This window comes from Pteropus vampyrus, unplaced genomic scaffold, assembly GCF_000151845.1.
Source record: "Pteropus vampyrus isolate Shadow unplaced genomic scaffold, Pvam_2.0 Scaffold32, whole genome shotgun sequence".
In the NCBI taxonomy this organism is placed as follows: Eukaryota; Metazoa; Chordata; class Mammalia; order Chiroptera; family Pteropodidae; genus Pteropus; species Pteropus vampyrus.
This window is the reverse complement of record NW_011888813.1, coordinates 3,760,470-3,779,260: the sequence shown is the minus strand read 5'-3', so window position 1 is coordinate 3,779,260 and position 18,791 is coordinate 3,760,470. Positions and strand designations below refer to the sequence as shown.

General features: G+C 39.2%; 1 protein-coding gene and 1 long non-coding RNA gene across 8 annotated transcripts in view; one reads left to right on the top strand and one right to left on the bottom strand.

The window, feature by feature from the left end:
• LOC111737888 overlaps positions 1-18,791 on the top strand; it is a 107,706-nt gene that overhangs the window by 8,372 nt on the left and 80,543 nt on the right. The window lies entirely within an intron of this gene.
• TSHR (thyroid stimulating hormone receptor) overlaps positions 1,574-18,791 on the bottom strand; it is a 102,722-nt gene continuing 85,504 nt past the window's right edge. For all 7 annotated transcript variants that reach the window (XM_011357099.2, XM_011357100.2, XM_011357103.2 and 4 more), the window contains 2 exons: positions 7,100-7,288; positions 1,574-5,054 (listed from right to left, as the gene is read on the bottom strand). In XM_011357099.2, coding sequence (XP_011355401.1) covers positions 3,641-5,054; positions 7,100-7,288 — 1,603 coding nt within the window. In that variant the 3' untranslated portion in view covers positions 1,574-3,640. The remainder of the gene's footprint in view (positions 5,055-7,099; positions 7,289-18,791) is intronic.

Sequence of the window (18,791 nt, the reverse complement as noted above, 5' to 3'; positions counted from 1 at the left end):
AACTTTTGTTTCATATTTCACATCTTTGTTTAACCGTTGATATTTGTTGAGCATCTTATGCAATGTCATTCTAAGAGATTTCTTCTACTTTAACTCCCAGGTCTTCTATTAAAGCTCTTGCTTTGGCAATTCTTTTTTAAATTTGCCAAAACTCCTCATTTTTGGTTACTACTTTTTAAAAAGGTTAGCTTGATTTTGTTGTAGGGCCCAGTATTTTCTCAAATTGATGTTACTAATTAGAATTTAAAAAAATAATATTGTTTCCAATTTATGTCCCCCCCACCCCACCCCCGGGGAAAAGTTCTGTTTGTTCAATTTTGTCTTTTTTTTTTTTTATGCGCTATTGATGTGCAGTTAGTTCCCTCAAATGTCTGGTAATTCTTGTGGTTCATTTATATTTTGTTCATTTATATAATGTCAGCAGATGGCATGTATCTTCCGAAGACATCTTTCCCTGACTGATGGTGATGCTTCAGTGTCACTAGCCAGGCTTGTTTTATGACATTCCTGCACCCTTCTGTCTGCCCCAGACCAAGAACTTAGCCCTATCTACAGCTGTCATTCACTTTCTTTAAGGTCGGGGTCTTGATTTCAGCCTGGGGCAAACACTGAGTGTGTCAGTTTTTCTGAGTGGAGTGAGAGGGGATGGGTAGGGCCAAGTGACATAGACTAGTAATTAATTATTCTAATTAGCCTCTTAGTCCTGTGACCTTCAGGCTCAGTGGTCTCTCTGAGACTCTGCAGGGGAGAACACATCCCTCCATAGTTGCAGCTTTATTCATGCAAGTGTTCTAGGCTGCAGCCTTGTCTACCCTGTTATTCTTTGACTTGAGGCCATAGAATTTCTGTCTTTCAGAAGGCCATCAAAGACTTTGGTCTGTCGTTGATGCTGTTCCTCTTGTTCACGGTGTAATTTATACTGCTTTATTGTCATTTCAGTGGAATTTGAAAGAGGAAGGTTAGTGCTGGGACTCAGTCCACCACTTTGAGATGAAACTTTTAAATTTTTTAAAACAGAGCTCATTGCTACCAAATAAGTATCACTCTACTTTGTTATGATACATTCTTTTCCCAAAGACTTCAAGCAGTTAGAAGTATTTGTTCTCAAACCACTATCGTTTTGTTCTCATAATTACAGTTTTTATCTTTTTGCCCTTACTTATACCTTACTGCCACTCTCATGCGCTGCCCTATAATATACACTCTTTTTCTAATTGGCTGCTTCTGATACACAGGAGATCATCCATAAAGCAACGGTCAATAAACTTTGAGAATGTTTTACGAGATACTCCTTTGAGCAACATACATAAACTTTAGGACATGAATTTTGTGACTCTTATTTTGACTGGCCTGAGGTCATTTATCCTCACTGATTTGCGTCTATCTTCAGATAATTCAAAGCCGCCAGATAAAATGAACTCTGACTAGGTCTTATAGATTTATTATCTTCAGTTCCTAGTATCAATACTAATCATATTTTCCCCTTAGCCATCATTGCTTGTCAGTGCATCATAATTCTATGTTTTTTTCACATAAAGACCACTTATAATCAAGATACAATATTATACTTAAGTTATTGATAGTCAATAATTTATTAATATGGATTTATTAGTAAATGTGCCAATTGTTTTTCCCCCTATTTTTAGTTTTAACACATATAATGGTAACCCTAAAAGAAGCTCACAAATTACAAAAATCAATACTCTAGGACTCAGCATAGTCATTTCCTAGAAAGAAAATTTATTTCATGTTGTGAATGCAAATTTTAGTAACGATTCTGTTAAAGTTACTTTCTTAGGACTATTTCTAAAGCATTATTTCAACTACTTAAGATAAAACACATTTATCTATCAGAATGTGATATTTTAAAATGTCACAGGTGAGAAACTACTTGCCAAAAGGTGACACATTTGTTTAATTTCATTAGTTACAAGTGGACTGGTGGGTAAGTTATTATTTTAGGTGTCCATAATATTTCTTTTAAGATATCCGAGTCTCAGTGATAATCAGGAATGGGTATGGCTATAGAGACATTCCAGGTGAGTCAGGGCCCAGGAATCCCACTCCGCAGACTTAAAACAACAAAAGCTCTCAATTCATGGCATGCTTTTAAATAATGGTGTGGTTCGTGAGCACTGAGAAGCAAAGACCATCTCTGCTGGGGATGAAATTAAAGGGCTGTCTTGATGGGTGACTTGGAGAGTACATCTATAGATGAAGATCCTGACCATTTTAAGTAATGGGGTACTGTTGGGGAATAGAAACTTTATGTCCAGTGATTAACAAGGTTGGAAAGAGCTGGTAGATTCAGAGAGAAGAAACTTCTCTTGATACTTTTAGTATCAATTGTGGGTTAGAAACAGCTAAGTAAAGCAACCAGTCCCTGAAGACAAGTTAAATGTTTTCAAGTGAATCTGTACGATGAAGTAGTAACTCTAACCAAAATTTGCAAAATTACCTTCTATTCTATTCTATGAATACTGATCTGTTTTTGGCCTGTTCATTATAACTATATAGAACTAGTAATGAGATGAGTGATTTAGATCCAGTCCAGTGTGGTCAATAGAAATTTTAGTACATCATAATCAAAAATGAAACAAAAAATACTTCATGGGTCATATGTCTAGGCTCCAAAGAGGAGATGGTAGCCCTATAAGATAGAAAAAACATTTTCTTTTTCCTTAATACTTTTCTTTCTCTTTGTCGTGGAAACATGTTTTAAGGGAAAAGGATATATAGAGAGTTTTAAAACTAGAAGCGGCCATCAAGCTCTTTCATTTCTACAGACTTCTGAGGCCCAGTGATTTTCCCAAGTTCCAAGAGTTACCTGGTGTCCAGCCTGCTTTATTAATCACTGGGTCATTTAGTGTGCTCTGCTTATAATTCCCACTTATTGCTACTTAGAAATATTTCTCAAGTTCTCGTCTTTTATGCTATGAGACTAGCCAAGAAGAGCAATTCTTTGGACACATAAGCTGAAATCTTGCCAGTTTTTCTGGGCAACACGTAACAGTCGGGTTACATCAGGTAGACCTTTGTGAAGAGATGATTAATAGTTGCAGAATCTGAAAAAAACTCAAAGCTAAGCCTTTCCCCTCTCTCGTGTCTCATGATTGTCATTCCTTGCGTGATGACCTGTTTGACTGTTCAGTTTTGAGGAACTCAAACTCTCTTTGGTTGTATCAGGGAACAGGAAGCTGGACAGAGCCAATATGTGGCTGATTTTATTTTGTAGTTACCAGTCAAGTTCATAGCATTTGCTAGTTGCTGAATCTTTAGTATGACATGCTATATAAAAATGGGAAGCTCAGTGTTGACATGGCTCAGCTGATATTTGCTGATATTTGTTGAGCATCTTATGCAAATGTCATCTGTACATTTAGCATCAAGCAAGTCTTCCAGAACGTATAGATTATTTTGATATTACCTGGGATTCAGACATATTTGTAGCATCTCTTCCTCTTGGGGGGCAATGATTAGGTTAATGCTAGTCCCTCTAGAGATGAACCCTTGCCCCATGAAATGTCACCTGCACAAGAGTTAGGTCAGCTGTCTTGTGTGTGTCACAGAGTTGGAATGCATGTTCAAGAAACCAGTCTTTTATAAGTCCCCCTACCACTGCAAGTAGCGTAGGGTCAGCTTACAAAACTGTTTGTTTATACTCTTTTGAGATTTGGCCCTGCTTCTTAGGGGTTAGATGGGAGTGTTCAAGAAGTTCATAGTCGTCCTGCATGTTGGGGAGATTTTGCATCGTGTTTTGGGTCACCTTTTGGACCTGAATACCAGTGCTGTTCTTTGGAGAAACTCTCTGGCCCCGGTATGCCTGAGCCTGGCGTTTACAGATGCCAAACTTGCTGAGCAGGATAAATACATCTCGCTGGAAGGCCTTGGTGAAAATAGCATAGAGGAATGGATTGGCACAGGAATTAAGTGGATAGAAGAGAACTAGCAAGATTTTGGAGTTGCTAACAGTAATAAGAGGCTTGTTCATAAGTGCCGACAGTGCATAAAATGAGATTGGGGCCATGCACATGAAGTCAGTGAAGATCAACACAGCCATCCTTTTAGCAATTTTGGTGTCTTTGTCCCCTGGGTTGTACTGGGGATTTCTGACGGTGATGTAGATCTTCACGTAACAGAAGCAGACAATGATAAAGGCAACTATATTGAGCAACAGAACAAGGATAATATATGCCAGGGCAAGAGGAGTTTCGGTGTCCATGGGCAGGCAGATGCTGACCTTGGCATAGCTGCTTATTCCCACCAAAGGGAGCAGGGCAAGCAGGAAGCAGCAAACCCAGCCCCCAATCATGATGGCATATGCATGCCTGAGGCGGATTTTCCGGTCCAGGCGCATGGCGAAGGTGATGGCATACCAGCGTTCCAGGGTGATGACTGTCAGCGTATACACTGACAACTCGCTGGCAAAGACGGTGAAGAAACCAGCTGTGTTGCACCCAGGGCCTGTCTGCCAGTCGATGGCATGGTTGTAGTACTCAGAATGAGTGTAGAGGTCTACAGAGGCAATGAGGAGCAGATACATCCCCATGCAGAAATCTGCAAAGGCCAAGTTGCACATGAGAAAGCGTGGGACAGTCAGTTTATAGTGGCTGGTGAGGAGGACAGCCAAGACGAAGACATTGCCCAAGAGAGCCAGCAGACTGACAAACCATACCACAATTCTCAGGAATTTGTAGCCCATTATGTCTTCGCAGGGGTTGAACTCATCTGACTTGGGGGTACACACCATGTCTTCATTGTCTCCACACACAGTGTAGTCATAATGGCTATCAAAGGCCTGTAGGGCCTCTTCCTGTGGGTTTTTGAGCTGCTGGCCAAAACCAATGATCTCATCTTCTTGTTCTTCAAAGAAGACGTAATAATGAGAGTTGCCGTGGGCATCCTGGAACTTGGAGTTTTCCTCGTGCCCAGCACTGCTGTCACTCAGATCCTCCTCATACTCCTGGTAGAAGGGACCGTTCAAAGCATTCACAGATTTTCTCTGACGCAGGCTTCGAATACTGCTCTCATTACACATTAAGGACTCAAGGATTCTGCAAGGCAACAGAAATAAGTCATCACTTGCTGAAAACCCACAGATGGTCTTCATAACAATTAGCAAAATGTGCAGAATACTTACTGTGATCTACATGGTTCTACAAGATTCTTCATGATCTAGTCAGGCCCGTTTCTCTCCTATGTCATTTCCTATTACCTTCCCCTTCCCTGCTATGATCCAGTCATGTTGGCTTTTATTTCTCATCTGCCACCAGTTCAAGAGCAGTAGTGAGAGAAAAAGCATGGATGCTGGACCTGGTTCTCCTCTTTCCTAGCTATTTGACCTTGGGCAGATCTATGAACCTTGGTTTATCCCATTTTTAAAATGGTATCATGAAAGTATCTAGTCCATATGGAGCTATTAAAGGATTAGATGAGTTTCTTTTTAAAGCTCTTACACAGCACCTGGAACATTGTCAGTGCCATATATGTTGGTTACTGTTATTCCTATTCGAAGCTTTAGAAATCTGTGTTCCCTTTGCCTGAAAATTCATGACTGCTTCTACTCATTATGTAGTGTGAACTCAAATGTCTCTTTCTCAAAGAGGCCTTCTCTGATATTCTTAAATAAATTGTCCTGTCCTTGTGTTTATTTCCTTCATAGCACTATCTGATATCTTCTTATTTGTCTGCTTGTTTGTTTTCTGACTTCCCCTAGTGGAATGTAAACAAAATGCAAGAGGGCTCATGTCTGTCTTATTCATTGCTATGGATAAGACAGTGCCACGCCCATCGTAGGTGATCAATAAATATTTATTGAACACACTGTCGGCATGCTCATGGCATGCTCATGGAAGTAAGATTTCATTGTTTGCTAGCCTACCAGATGACATCAAAAGGGATTCTTTAACTTGCTGCAGCTGATGAGCGGATGTTGATTCATCTCTTGGGCTCTGGTTAAAATGCCCAATAGGCTGCCTATTACAACCTGTTTGGAGCTTAATGAGAAATCTTGACCCTATCCTTGAAGTTCATTTTAACCTCCCACCCATCCCTGGTCCTTTCCTACTCTGGGCCACCTGGCGTCAGTATAAAGCTTGCTATCACCACCCCCATATCCTACTCCTAGTTTTCTGCAGGTGTCATGCCTGTATTGGCCTAGTGACGTTCTTGGCACAGCTGTTCAACTTTCCAGTTTGCTTCTGCCTCCACTACTGGATACCAATTTATTTATGACTGCAAGTATGAGTGCAGAAAGTCAACCACTAGATATTATATAGAAACTGAGAGAGTGAATAAGTGATAAGTGAAGGTGATGTAAGGAGAATGGCATTGCACGAGACACAAGAAAGGAAGATGATGCAGAGTAAAAGTGTAGGTGAAGATTAGATTCAGAGAACACAGAGAGAGAAAAAGAAGGCCATCCTTCTTTTGCAGTCTTGCAAGCAGCCTAATAATAAAATAATACCTATTGAGAACTTATAATATTCCAGGTCATTGTGATAGGTATTTTCTATTCAGTTTCTCATTTAACCTTCTCAAAACCTCTGCGAATGACAACATTATGATCTCCATTCATAGAAGCTCAAGGAGGTTAAGTAAGTAGGCTGGGATAACAGGAAGTGGCAGAGATGGGGTACAAACCCAGCTGACTCTAAAACCCACACATGTCACCAGTAAGCTATGATATTTGCAAAGCCTAATTGACCAGGTAACTCCATTGCTTGTGTTTTTAAGTTTGTCCTCATGGTTGTGGCATGTAATATATGTTGTAGTATTTAATATATGTTGCATCTCGAGGCCAGGACTCATGTAATATAATCTCTATAAGATTCTACATGATTTGGTCATTCCTGTCTGTCCTATGTCATCTGTTCTCCTCCCCTCCCCTGCTGGGATCCGTTGACATTGGCCTTATTTCTCATCTGCAACCACTTCAAGTCTGCAGAGTCATTGTGTCCCATGGATTTTATATTTCTTATAGATGCTTCCAATTCTTTCTACCTGGTTTTCAAACTATGAAGCTTCTTCTCCAAACCCAGAAATTAATTTGGCTTCCACCAAGGCCTTTTGTTCCTTGTTCCAGACACCTGCCACTTACCCTCTGATTTTCTTCTGATTCTTAAAAGCGCAACAGTGGCTTGGATAAGAAAGGTCCGCCCGTGTGAGGTGAAGGAAACTCAAGGAAAGTGGAAGTTTCTTTAGAGTCCAGGTGTTTCTTGCTATCAGTTCTCTCAAGTGCTCCAGGCCTTTGGATGGCAGGGCAGTAACACTGGTGTAGGAGACGTCCCTGGGAGGAGAGAACAAAGTAAAGCAAAGAGGCGGTGAGCAGCCAGAGCCTTCTAGTTCTTGGACAGAAAAGTCAAACATGCTCCTTTCGGCTACTGAATGTGCACTCTGAGTTCTTTACATGCAGCCACTGGTCTAAGGAGAAATATTAGTTTTCTAAATTGATAGGTTACAAGAGACTCCTATTTTTATTGCTTGGAACTCCGCTATCCATCAATACAAATAATAAGTTAGCAGACATTTTATTTTATCCATCGCAATACATACAAACTCTTGGAATCGGAAACAGATGTCAATTCTACTCTGGAAAACTATACTGTATAACTATTAAAAGGTCTCAAGAGGCAAGAGGAATTTATTTGAATAGGCTCAAAGAAGCCAAAATTGTTCTCAGTATCTGTATTTTGGGATTCATACACTGCTCACTGATTGGGATCAATACCAGTATCATGAAAATCTTCTCCTAATGATGCAGAACTTGGGAGTCAGACCAATTGCAGGGTAAATCCATGACTCAGAACAGAGACTCCCGGAGTTTTTTGTTTTGTTTTTAGAAGGCTGTAAATGTATTCCTGGAAAGAAAACTCCAATATTTACATTAATAATCTGAAATGAGATTCCAGTCCCTTCTGAAAACAATGGGGAAAGTGGCTGGGGACTATGTGAACATTTGTGTTACTTACTAAAGCAGAATTAATTCAAGGCTTTTAGTGTGACAGTTCTATTTCTTTGCTCAGTCCCAGAGAGTCCAGGATATATATCTTGCTCCTTCATTTTTAATTGCATTGAATAATAGCTTGAATTAGACCATGGATATTTAAACTAATATCTCTAATTTTTTTATCAGTTAAAATATTTGCTAAATATTCCTTATATTGTTATATTTTATATTTTTTTTTGCAATTACATTTAAAAATATTTATTATAGTTATTAGTGTCTGATTAGCAAGTAAATTCCAATATTTATAACTTCTTCCTCAGTATCACTGTAATTGGATTTAGCTGGGATTTACATTCTCAGATTCAAGGCTGTTAGAACTTGCTATTCCATTTTTATAAACATGAAGCTCGTGCATTAACTGCATTCTCACCACAGAACTGTGATTCTTAAGGAAGGGTGCCACGTTTGCTATTTTGTTTTACATTTAATTTAAAAATTCCGTAATTCAGCATTTCTCAGACTTAACTGGTAGTAAGAATTACCCTTGATGTTTGTTCCTTTATGATTCCGAGGCTATTTTTTAACATTAAGAAAGTACGTTTGGGAAATTGGCACAAACGAACAACTTGCAATTAGGGACAGAGTTGAGAGATTTTGGAACCAAACTTAAGCACAGTTGTGAAGTAAATGAAGCTGGACTTCGCTCTCCTGCCTCATTTGTCCTTATGATGCATCTCTTTCTCTGTTAGTCATGCTGTCTTCAAGGTGTGGCCATCTTTCTGCCCCCAGTTTTCTGGAAGCAACTTATATGTCTCTTTATCAAGTGATGTTTTCATGTCAGTGTTGGATACACTGATTGTGTGTGTTCATCTGAGTCTATCTTTTCAAGTAATGTGTTTGCATTTTAATATCTATTTCTTGGGAAAACATTTTAATAACCATTCCAGTAATTGTGTGACAAAACACCTCAAAACGAAGTGGCATCAAACGACAACCTTTTTATTATAAGCATAGCTTTTGTGGGTCAGGGATTTGATCAGGGCATGGTGAGGATGGCTTGTCTCTGCTCTGTGATGTCTGGGGCTCATCTGGGAAGACTTGAAGGCTGGAGTGACTCAATGGCTGGGGGCTGGATTATTTGCAGGTGCAGTGCCAGGACTGAGATGATTCAAAGCTGAGCTCAGCTGGGAGTGATGACGTGGTCTCTCCATGTGGCTTCAGTTTCTCACATCATGGCAGCCAGTTTCTGAGTGAGGGCATCCTGAGCGGGAGCATCTGAAGAGATAATGTTTCAAGAGAACTGGTAGATTCAAAGGCAGGGGACATATAACCCACTTCTCAATAGGAGGAGTGTCAAAGAATGTGATGCCTAATTTTAAAACTGCCATAGTGATCTCAGTGGTTGGGATATCGTTGAGGCAGATATTTGGTGAAAGCTGGTAGCTCGCCATCCTACAAATCAGTATTTCTGATTCAAGCACCCCCCTGGACAAACATCAGAAGCACCCGCAATTCAGACTCCTGACCCACACCCCAAGCCAACTGAATTATAATTTCTGATGGTGGGGCCCAGGAATCTACATTATTTAAGATGCTCTCTAGGTAATTCAGAATCTCATCTCTATTCTCAGCATTTTTATGAAGCAGGTGGACACTAAAGTTAAGACAAAGAAACAAGGCATGTTGTGTCCAAAGACTGCAAACCAAGAGCAGAACCATCACTGTAATCTGAATTCAGAGTTCTTAGGTTCAGCGTCCTGAAAGCTTTTCTCTATCCCGTACTTTCAGGTCTCTGCAGTCTTTGAACCCAGACCTAGGTGCAGCAACCCTCCTGGGACTCATTTTGGAATCTGGGAGGAGGAATCGATTCTATGGTTTGTGTGAGTATCTGCAATGAGCGTATCCCAGGTGGCTTCTAGTTGGGTCTCAATGAGGCTGAATTGGGAGGGTGCCTGGGCAGACATGGAGAAAGCAGGTGTTGGAAATATTTATAAACTTATGACAGAAACCTCTGCCACGTAATGGGTTCTTGGCATATAGAAGGTGTTCAGTGAATGTTAATTCTCTCCTTGCCTCAATTTGGAGTTTAATGAGCTCAAGTGAGAAGCAAGGAACTCAGCAGATACAACTCTAGTCCAGATCTTGACTTATATAGCCAATTGCTTATTTGATCTCTTCACCTGGATGCCTCACACATCTCTAATCTAACAACAGGTCCATCCTAAATTTTGATCTCCTCACCTCCACCTCGACCTGCTCCTCCTCCACTTAATCTAGCAAAAGAACTGTGGATTTGAACTCTACAAGACTCTTGTCTTGAATACATGTATTTGCATTTCCAACATAAGCTCTCTAGTTCAAGCTAACATCATCTCTTGCTGCAATAGCTTTCTGGTTGATTACCCTTAATCTCTTCCAGTCCATTCTTTATACAGCAGCCAAAATAGTCATAAAACATCAGTGGAGTAAGGCCACTCTCCTGCTCACAGCCTTCCCAATGTACCATGAAAAATATCTACGCTTCCTACTGTGCCCTTCAGGGTCCTACAGATCTGGCCCTTGTCTTTTTCTCTAACCTCATCTCAGTGGTCTAAGGCCACTTACAACCCAAATCAGAATCTATTTGAATTCATCTTCCTACCCACTGGCTTGAGCCCAATTTAAAGGTTCTAAATTATCTATTAAGTCTGCTGCTCCTAAAATGCTCTGAGGTGCTGCTGTCTTCAAGGCCTGCTTTGAAGAAAGCTGCTCCTGAGGAAGGTTCCTCCACTCACACTACTTCAGTCAAGTAAGGGGAACAATTACTTTTCCCTGGTTTTTTGGATTTGACCTCCCTTGCAGAGATCTGATTTTAATCAGACCATCTGGGTGTCATCAGAAAGGGAGGTAGGGGCTCCTGTATACCACCCAGTGAATGTAGCCCTGCCTATCCACTCAAAATATCCCAGTAGAATATTTCTTCCCTCCAAGTCTACTGGTATTTCTTTATTTCCTGAATTTTGTCCAAACTCTTCCAGGGCTTGCATCCTCATAGTCTCCTCTTGCCCTTGCCATAAATATTTATGATAAAATGCAATTGGGCTAAACCCCCTGATCAGATATCAGCTGAGATGTTTCTAGGTCTACTGTCTCATGGTTCTCATTATTACCACCTTAATTTAGGTCTGGATTGTATTTCACCTGAGTTTTGCAAAAACTTCCTGACTGGTCTCCCAGAAATTCTACTAATCCCACCTTCATATTTAGGACAGAATGTTCTTTCCAAAACCTGGATCTCATCATATTGCTTCCCAGTTTGAAACTCACGATTCCTTCAATGTCTACAGAGTGAGGTCGAAGCTTCTTAGAAGAGTATGCCCGCTTCACCCCACTGAGTCTCTTTCTGAATCCCGGGCCATCTTTCTCGATTTTCTTCCCTCATTTTGCTGGAACACATTTTCTTAGAAAAGCCATATGAGGGATGTATTTTCTGAGTCCTTGAAAGTAACTGCCAATTTGTACTTCCCTTTACCTTTTCACCCAGCCCCCTTATTTCCCTCCCATTAAATTCAGTCTACCTGGACTGGAATCCTAGCTTCCGCACTTCCCATCAGTCACAGTAAACTATGCGCCTCAGTTTCCTTAGCTTGGGTTTGCCGAACAGTAACTGACACTGTGTTCTCAATAAATATTAGCTGTTATTATCATTATTGTTATAGAGATGAAATGTCTTCTCAGATTTATCTTAGGTCACTAATTGTTGCTTTGTTAAAAAATTTTTTTCCATTCTCTGCAACGTCTTTGGTCCCTTCAGGCTCATTTCCCTCCCCTACGCCCCACCACATTTGTTTATCTCAATTTTGATCTTTTGTGTCAGAAGCATTCATTGGCTGGTGATCTTTGGTGGCACATTCATGCTTAAGAGTGAGGCACTGAAAATCTGATTGGGAGCTTGTCCACTGGCAGACTTTGCTTTAGGACAGTTGTGTAGGGAGCTGGCCATTATGCTGTTGGATCTTAAAATGCCAATGTGGAGGTCTTTTTTAGAGTTTTTCATCATCTGCAGGACAAAAAAGACCCTTAAATCTCCAGCCTAGAGGTGAAGTGCTTGGCTGCTGGCATTTTGCATGAATGGGGTAGAAGGTTCACGTTTTCCAGCCATAGACCTTTAAGAAATCCTTCTGGTTTTAGCCTCATGTCTAGTTCTTGCCACATGCCACACCCATCGCCTCTAAATCTCATACCCTTTAGGGGTTCTGTAGGGCAAAACAGCTGCCTCGCTATGCTCCCTGTGGATACACTAAGTTTCACCTTCCTTCTCCTCTGCCTTTTTCTCTTAAGAATTCTGTAGTTCTCAGTGTGCCCTCACCTGTCCTCTTTGTCCTTGTGGGTTTATGTATACTAAAAATTCCTTTTCCATCTTTTTAGGGGCATCTCAAGAGGCAGAGGAAATAAAAGCTTATGTTTAAAGCATCATCTTTAACTTTTAATCACTCCTTCATTTAGCACATAGAACTGTGCAAGAGATGAGAACAAATACTTTTTGAGTGCTGAGCCACACTAGACAGTCTCCTAACTCTGGAATTGGTGGAGAGAGAGCCTCAGTCTGAAGAAGTCCCCAAATTCAATAAGGCGGGGCTCATTTTAAGTTATTTGAGGCTATATCTTTTCTCATTCATCTAAATTTTTTATCTGATCACTTTGAATTCAGTTTCCTAATAGCGTGCCTTCTTTTCCAAAATAACGACTTCAAAATATAGTTAAAATTTTAAATTTTGTTTTCAGAGTGAAAAGAACATGGAGAGTAGAATTCATTTATGAATGTAGCCTTATGGATGGAAAGCTACAAGCTGGAGGGTCTCCTTCTCTCTTATTGACTCTGGCACTTTCCACAAAGAGGTCATTAAGCAGTGGGCACTAAGCCTCATGAGAATTTGTCTCTCTATCAAGTATTTACTCACAAAACAGAATGCAGCTGAGTGAGCCTGGCAGCCGGTTTAAAGTCTAATTGTCCAGGTCATGGGAACCATCTCAAGTTAAAGGTCTAATGAAACTAACAGGACCTGAATTCAGAGAGAGTGAGTCCTACAGGGTTATATACAGGCAAAAATATCATGAAATTTTATGATGCCAGGAAATAAAAAAGAGCCAACCGATATTTAATGTCAGACAAATAAGTAGATATGGAGTTGAAGGGATATTTTAAAATTATAAATATTTCAATATATAGCTCTAAAAGACAAAGAACCTCTTTAAAATAAAAGAACACCTAAAAATGATAACCTTTTAAAGTCATCAAATATTTAATCAGTGTTCTGAGGGAGGCCAGGTAGCTGTCTCATTGGAGTCAGGATCCAAATAGACCTATGTATTGCAGCTGATTGATATATATTTTAGGTATCTTTTAATGTACAGGCTCAAGAAATGTTTTAAGATAGCAGAAACTATAGCATATTTAAATGCTGATCTAGTATCACCCATCTATTGTTTTGGCTTGAAATTATTCATCAAATATTTAATGAATTTCTGATATGTTTGAGGCATTGTATAAGGTACTGGAGTTACAAGAGTGGGAACAATAGACAAAAATCTCTTCTCCCATTGCGTTACATACCAGTGGAGGGAGACAGTGCAAATAAGCAAGTAAATGTCTGGAATGTCTAGCATGTCAGATGGTGATAAGCATCATGGAGAAAAATAAATCAGGAAAGTGAGATGAAGAGCAGCTTGCAAATTTAAATATGGACTTTAGGGAAGACCTGAATGAGAAGCTTACGTTTTAGCAAAACCTTGAAGTTTTTGCTAACTTGAAAGAGGATGTGCCCTGGATACTGGAAAGAGCCTTGCAGGTTGAGAAAACAGCTAGCGCACAATCCCGAAGGCGAGAACATGGCTGGGGGCACCTGTTCAGTGTGGTAGGACAAGAAGAATGAGGAGGAAAGAAGTAGCCGGGAGTAGAGATAACGGCTGCTGGGTGGGGGACAGACGGGGGAGGTCTTTGACGGCTCTTTGTGAGGACTAACTGTTTTTTTGAGTAAGATGATAAAGAACTGAATGGTTTTATGTATAAATTTAAGAAAATGACCAAGCAAAGTTGGAGAATTATAACACATGCAGGAATAATCATACATGAAAGGGTTTGACGTGGTGTGCAAGAAGAGGTGGTTTCTGCGTTAGTGCTGGTTCCACATATTAACACGACCACTTGTGGCCAGTTGACCCTGGGGACTCACCTGATCTCTGCACATCAGTTTTCTCATTTGTTAAGTAGGGATAATAATACCTACTACTGACGAATTAAAAAGGTGTAAGGTGATATACTATCTGTAAAGAACCTAATACATAGCTAAAGCTCAAAAATGGCTGCCATTAATAATAAGAAAATGCTTTTCTAAAGAGTCAGATGATCCTAAATTACCAACCTTTTCTCGAAAGTCTTTGTGTATAAACAAAATTGCTTTGTAACTCAGATATAACTGTTATCTGTTTTTCCCCCTCTTGAGTTTGCACAATTATACCTTTTTTTTTTAAGCCTATAGCTTCCATGACCTATAAAATCTCATGGAGTTTACTGCCTTAGCATAATGGATCCTACAATGAAAAACTCCCCATGTACTATAATTAGGGGAGGTCTCAACTCTGCCACACAGTAATGAAAGGGAATGATGACGATTTATTGCCGATACTCAGATGCTGAAACAGAAATATATCCACATCAATGCTAAATCATCCCCCACTTCATAACTCCCTACATACATACAAAATGACCGTCACCATAAGGGCAAAAGGACCAGCCTCAATGCTATCTGTGAGAAATGAAAACTCCACTTAAAAAAAAAAAGTGTTTATCTCTTTTAGACTCAGAAGCAGAACGTAATTAACAAAATGGATTTCAGAGACTTGGCAGAGATAGTGTGTCAGAATGAAAATCCTTAACTACCTTATTTCCTTCCACTTGTTCCAAGAGTGAAACTCTCAGAAGAGTCAAAGAATTTCGTACTCATCCGTATTTACTAGGGAAGAATTGAAAACCGATTCATGTGTTTATATTTGTGGATTATTTATTGAAAAATTTAATCCCAGGTTTATTTACCCCTCCTATCAGTTAGCCTATCGGCAGCATCTTTTAGTTCATTGTAGGGTCATGAGTAAAACTTGCTATACAGCAGAGTATGATTTTCGCCTCACCTGTTTGGCCCTATGCAATGTCAGTACTCTCCTCCTGTCACGCAAATAATTGAGACTTGATAAGGGTGATGGGTGAAACACCCAGAAATGATGGGAGTAGCGTTAGAGAGATCAGAATCCTTTGGGGGTGATAGGATGAAATAAAATAATTTAAATAAAAATGCATGACACTGAGCCTAGTGGGCACTCACTAAATAGAAGGCTTATTTATACTTAAAGTTGCAAAGAAAAAAACTGTGTTCTTGTTTTTTTTTGTTCTGAAGATCATCACTGTTGAGGGCTCTTGGCTAAAGAATGATGCTTAGTTAACAAAACTGTTCAGAATTTATATGGTTTAGAAAAAAATACACACATTATTTTCCTAGGATTCAGACTCAGCAAATATTCTTTTATGTTCTACCTGTTTTGATGAAAGTAAAAAACTCTTACTTAAACAATTGACATTAACAAAACCATGTTACAAGAAACAGTTAATGGATTTGTGGATTATTCTTTCTTAGAGATGAAAAGTCATTCTAGTTTACTTTTAGGCTTTGCATAGATATGAAAACATTTACTGAATTCCCTGATGTCAGATGCATGATCATTTGAGGCCATTGCTCTAGGATAGTGGCTTTTAGTGCTTTGAAGAACTACTATTTGAAAGGAAAAACTTTTGAGGATGATAGTAGTGGCACTTTTAGTCAATTGAAGGATCACGAAGGTTTATATGACTTTGAGGAGCTAGGCAATAACTCCATCATCTCTCTCCTACCCAGAGTCAGCCCCCTAGTTGGGGAACACTCTGCAAATTTCTCAGTAGTTACAAAAAGTAACTCTATCATTATAGATTGCTGTGACTTAAAGTATTAATCGTTTTTCTCATATTGGTGGCTCTAATAGTAAGAGACACTACTGATCCAAATAAATCTGGATTTGGGGGGGAATCAATTATCCTGAGTTGTTGACACAACTTCTCTGGTCCAAAGATTCCTAAGGTTGAAGTTCACCATCCTTGTTTTCAGCAAGAAGCCAGCAAGAACATGATTCTGGAAAGGTAATGGTCTGTTCTTTTTCTTCAAATTCTTCTATGACCTTCCTCAAAGCTCTCATAGACTCCAAGAAATGGTCGCAGGCTCTCTCCTTTGCTGTACCTCTGAGGACGTGGGTATGTGACTTAGGAAGGATGGCCTGCTTTGGTTGCTTCTTCAGCAACTTGGCTTCTTTGCCTTGAGTCTGGCTTGGTGCCCAAGCTGGGCACTGCAAGAGGTCTGTTTAACTTTGCAATTTATTTCACAGTCTGTGAGCAGAGCAGCCTAGCAGGCAAACCTCCTCTGGTTTACACCCCTAGGAGGTTCCCTACCTCTCCAGACAGCTGCTCCCAAAGCTCTGCTCAGCAAGCACAGAAAGGAGGACAAGGAACTCCAGGCTGATTAGGTCTTTGGGCTCAATTTCCTTCTGCTCTGAGGGAGGTCCAGTGTCTGCCAAATAGCCAGGAGGTACAGACGAGCAGCCCAGGCACAGTGGCTGAGAGTAGGCAGAGGTGAAGTAAAGAAAGCAGAAAGCATGGGGTGAGTTGAAGAGGGCCATACACTATAAAGGGTTATGCAGCTGTTACTAATATTTCTGCAGTAACCCTTTGGTAGGTCACCTTACCTGCTGAGTTAGGTCGTGTTCCCCACAATACGATTTCAACACAACACACTTTTCAGACATTATCCTTGGACCCAAATTATGTCTTCTTTCCTTGCCTTGCCTTCCCTTCTCTTCTCTTCCCCTTCCTTCCTTCCTTCCTTCCTTCCTTCCTTCCTTCCTTCCTTCCTTCCTTCCTTCCTTCCTTCCTTCCTTCTCTTTTTGTTCTTTGAATACATCTTATATTTTCCTGTTGACTTGCCTTTTGCTCTTTCTTTTATAACTCTGTCTTTGTTTTAATTCTATCCCTCATCTGAAGCCCATCTCAAGTATTACCTCCTTAAATGAGGCTTTTGCTGGTTACAGAAATGGTATCTTGATTCTCTAAGTATCTCTTATGGCTCTTTTTACACTGAACTTACAGTATATTTATTTATTCACATTTCTCCTGAATTTGATTGTAACCTCTGTAAAAGCAAAGGCTGTGTCTTATCCTTCTAACTTTCATGGAGTTCCGTAGGTGCTCAGTAAAATGCCTATAGAACAGGATAAACTAGGGATGGAGGAGGGTTGGTAGTTAGAACAAAAACTGATTTTATTTAGGCCAAAAATTTTACCTAGGACCACAACTCAAAAATAAAAAGACAAACGACCCAATTTAAAAAAATGAGTAAGATATCTGAACAGACACTTGACAAAAGAAAATATACAAGTGGCTAATAAGTACATGAAAAGATGCTCAACATGGTAAATAATCAGGGAAACACAAAGTAAAGCTATTTTACACTTATTAGAATGGCTAGAATAAAAAGGTTGACAATACAGTGGGTTGGCCAGTATGAAGCTGTCATACTTCGCTAGTGTGAATAGAAAATGGGACAACTATTATGGAAAACAGCTTGTCAGTATTTCCTATAAAGTTAAATAGACATTTATCCTGTGATCTGACAATTTTACCCCTAGATTTTTACACTAGAAAAATAATGATATGGGGTTGTCTATGGAAAACATAGGGGCATGAGGGAAGTCTCTAGGTGATCAAAATTTTCTAAATCTTGACTGGGGTAGGGTGACATAGTTTTGCTAAAACTCATCAAACCGTACACTTGAAAACTGTGCATATTATTGTATATAAATTATACCTCAACAACAAAAAATAATTTTGCCAAAGATCAACCTACAAAATTATGCATTGAAAACACCTGTGGACTTTAGGCATGCCAAAATACCCTGCCACAATTTTTCAGCTGTCTAATAGTAGGAACTTATGATCATTAAGAGCCAAAAAGAAAACCAAAAGGCTTACTTTTCTGTAAACCAAAATAGTAGTCCATGACCCTTAGATTTTCAAATTTGATCAACTAATAGCAACAAAAGTTAAATTTGAAGTTTATTTTTATTAATACATGTATGTAAACTCAAGGGTATTATCACAGAGATTTCTTCTACTTAGGAGATACTGAAAATAGTAAGGGGAACAATTATAATATAGAAATTTCAATAGTAAGTTAAATGCTTATTACTGTGGGTTACATAATTAGGCCTTAGAGAACTCTGGTTATTATGGAAGGCATTGCATTTCAGTGTGTTCTTTCCTTTGGGATTATAAACATCAAGAGCTTCTCTTTCAAAATAAGATTAACAGAAAACAAGATAATAAAAAATTGAAAGTATAAAAATAGAAAATGAGGTTGCATATCTTGATTTAAAAAATCAATAAGTAAAAAATGTTATTAAATGAAATTTAAAAAGGCTTTTATAAAAAAAGATTAGAGAATAGCTCTCACTTAAGATGTTGCATTTATTTTAAATTAGGTTTTTGAGAAGTGATATCTTTTTTGAAAAGTGGTAAAGTAAGTTGGCAAGTTTGACTGTTTATTTTGTCAACTGTTAGAGATGACTGTATTCTTTCATAAATACCTTTATGAGGCAGAAATGCATATGCCATCCAATTCTCTTTTCTTTAGGTCGAGTTTAAGATTTTCCACCTTTGGCTTTGACTTGAAATCACAACCAAATTTGATATTTGATATTTGATATTTAGTTACATTTTATCAAATATTTA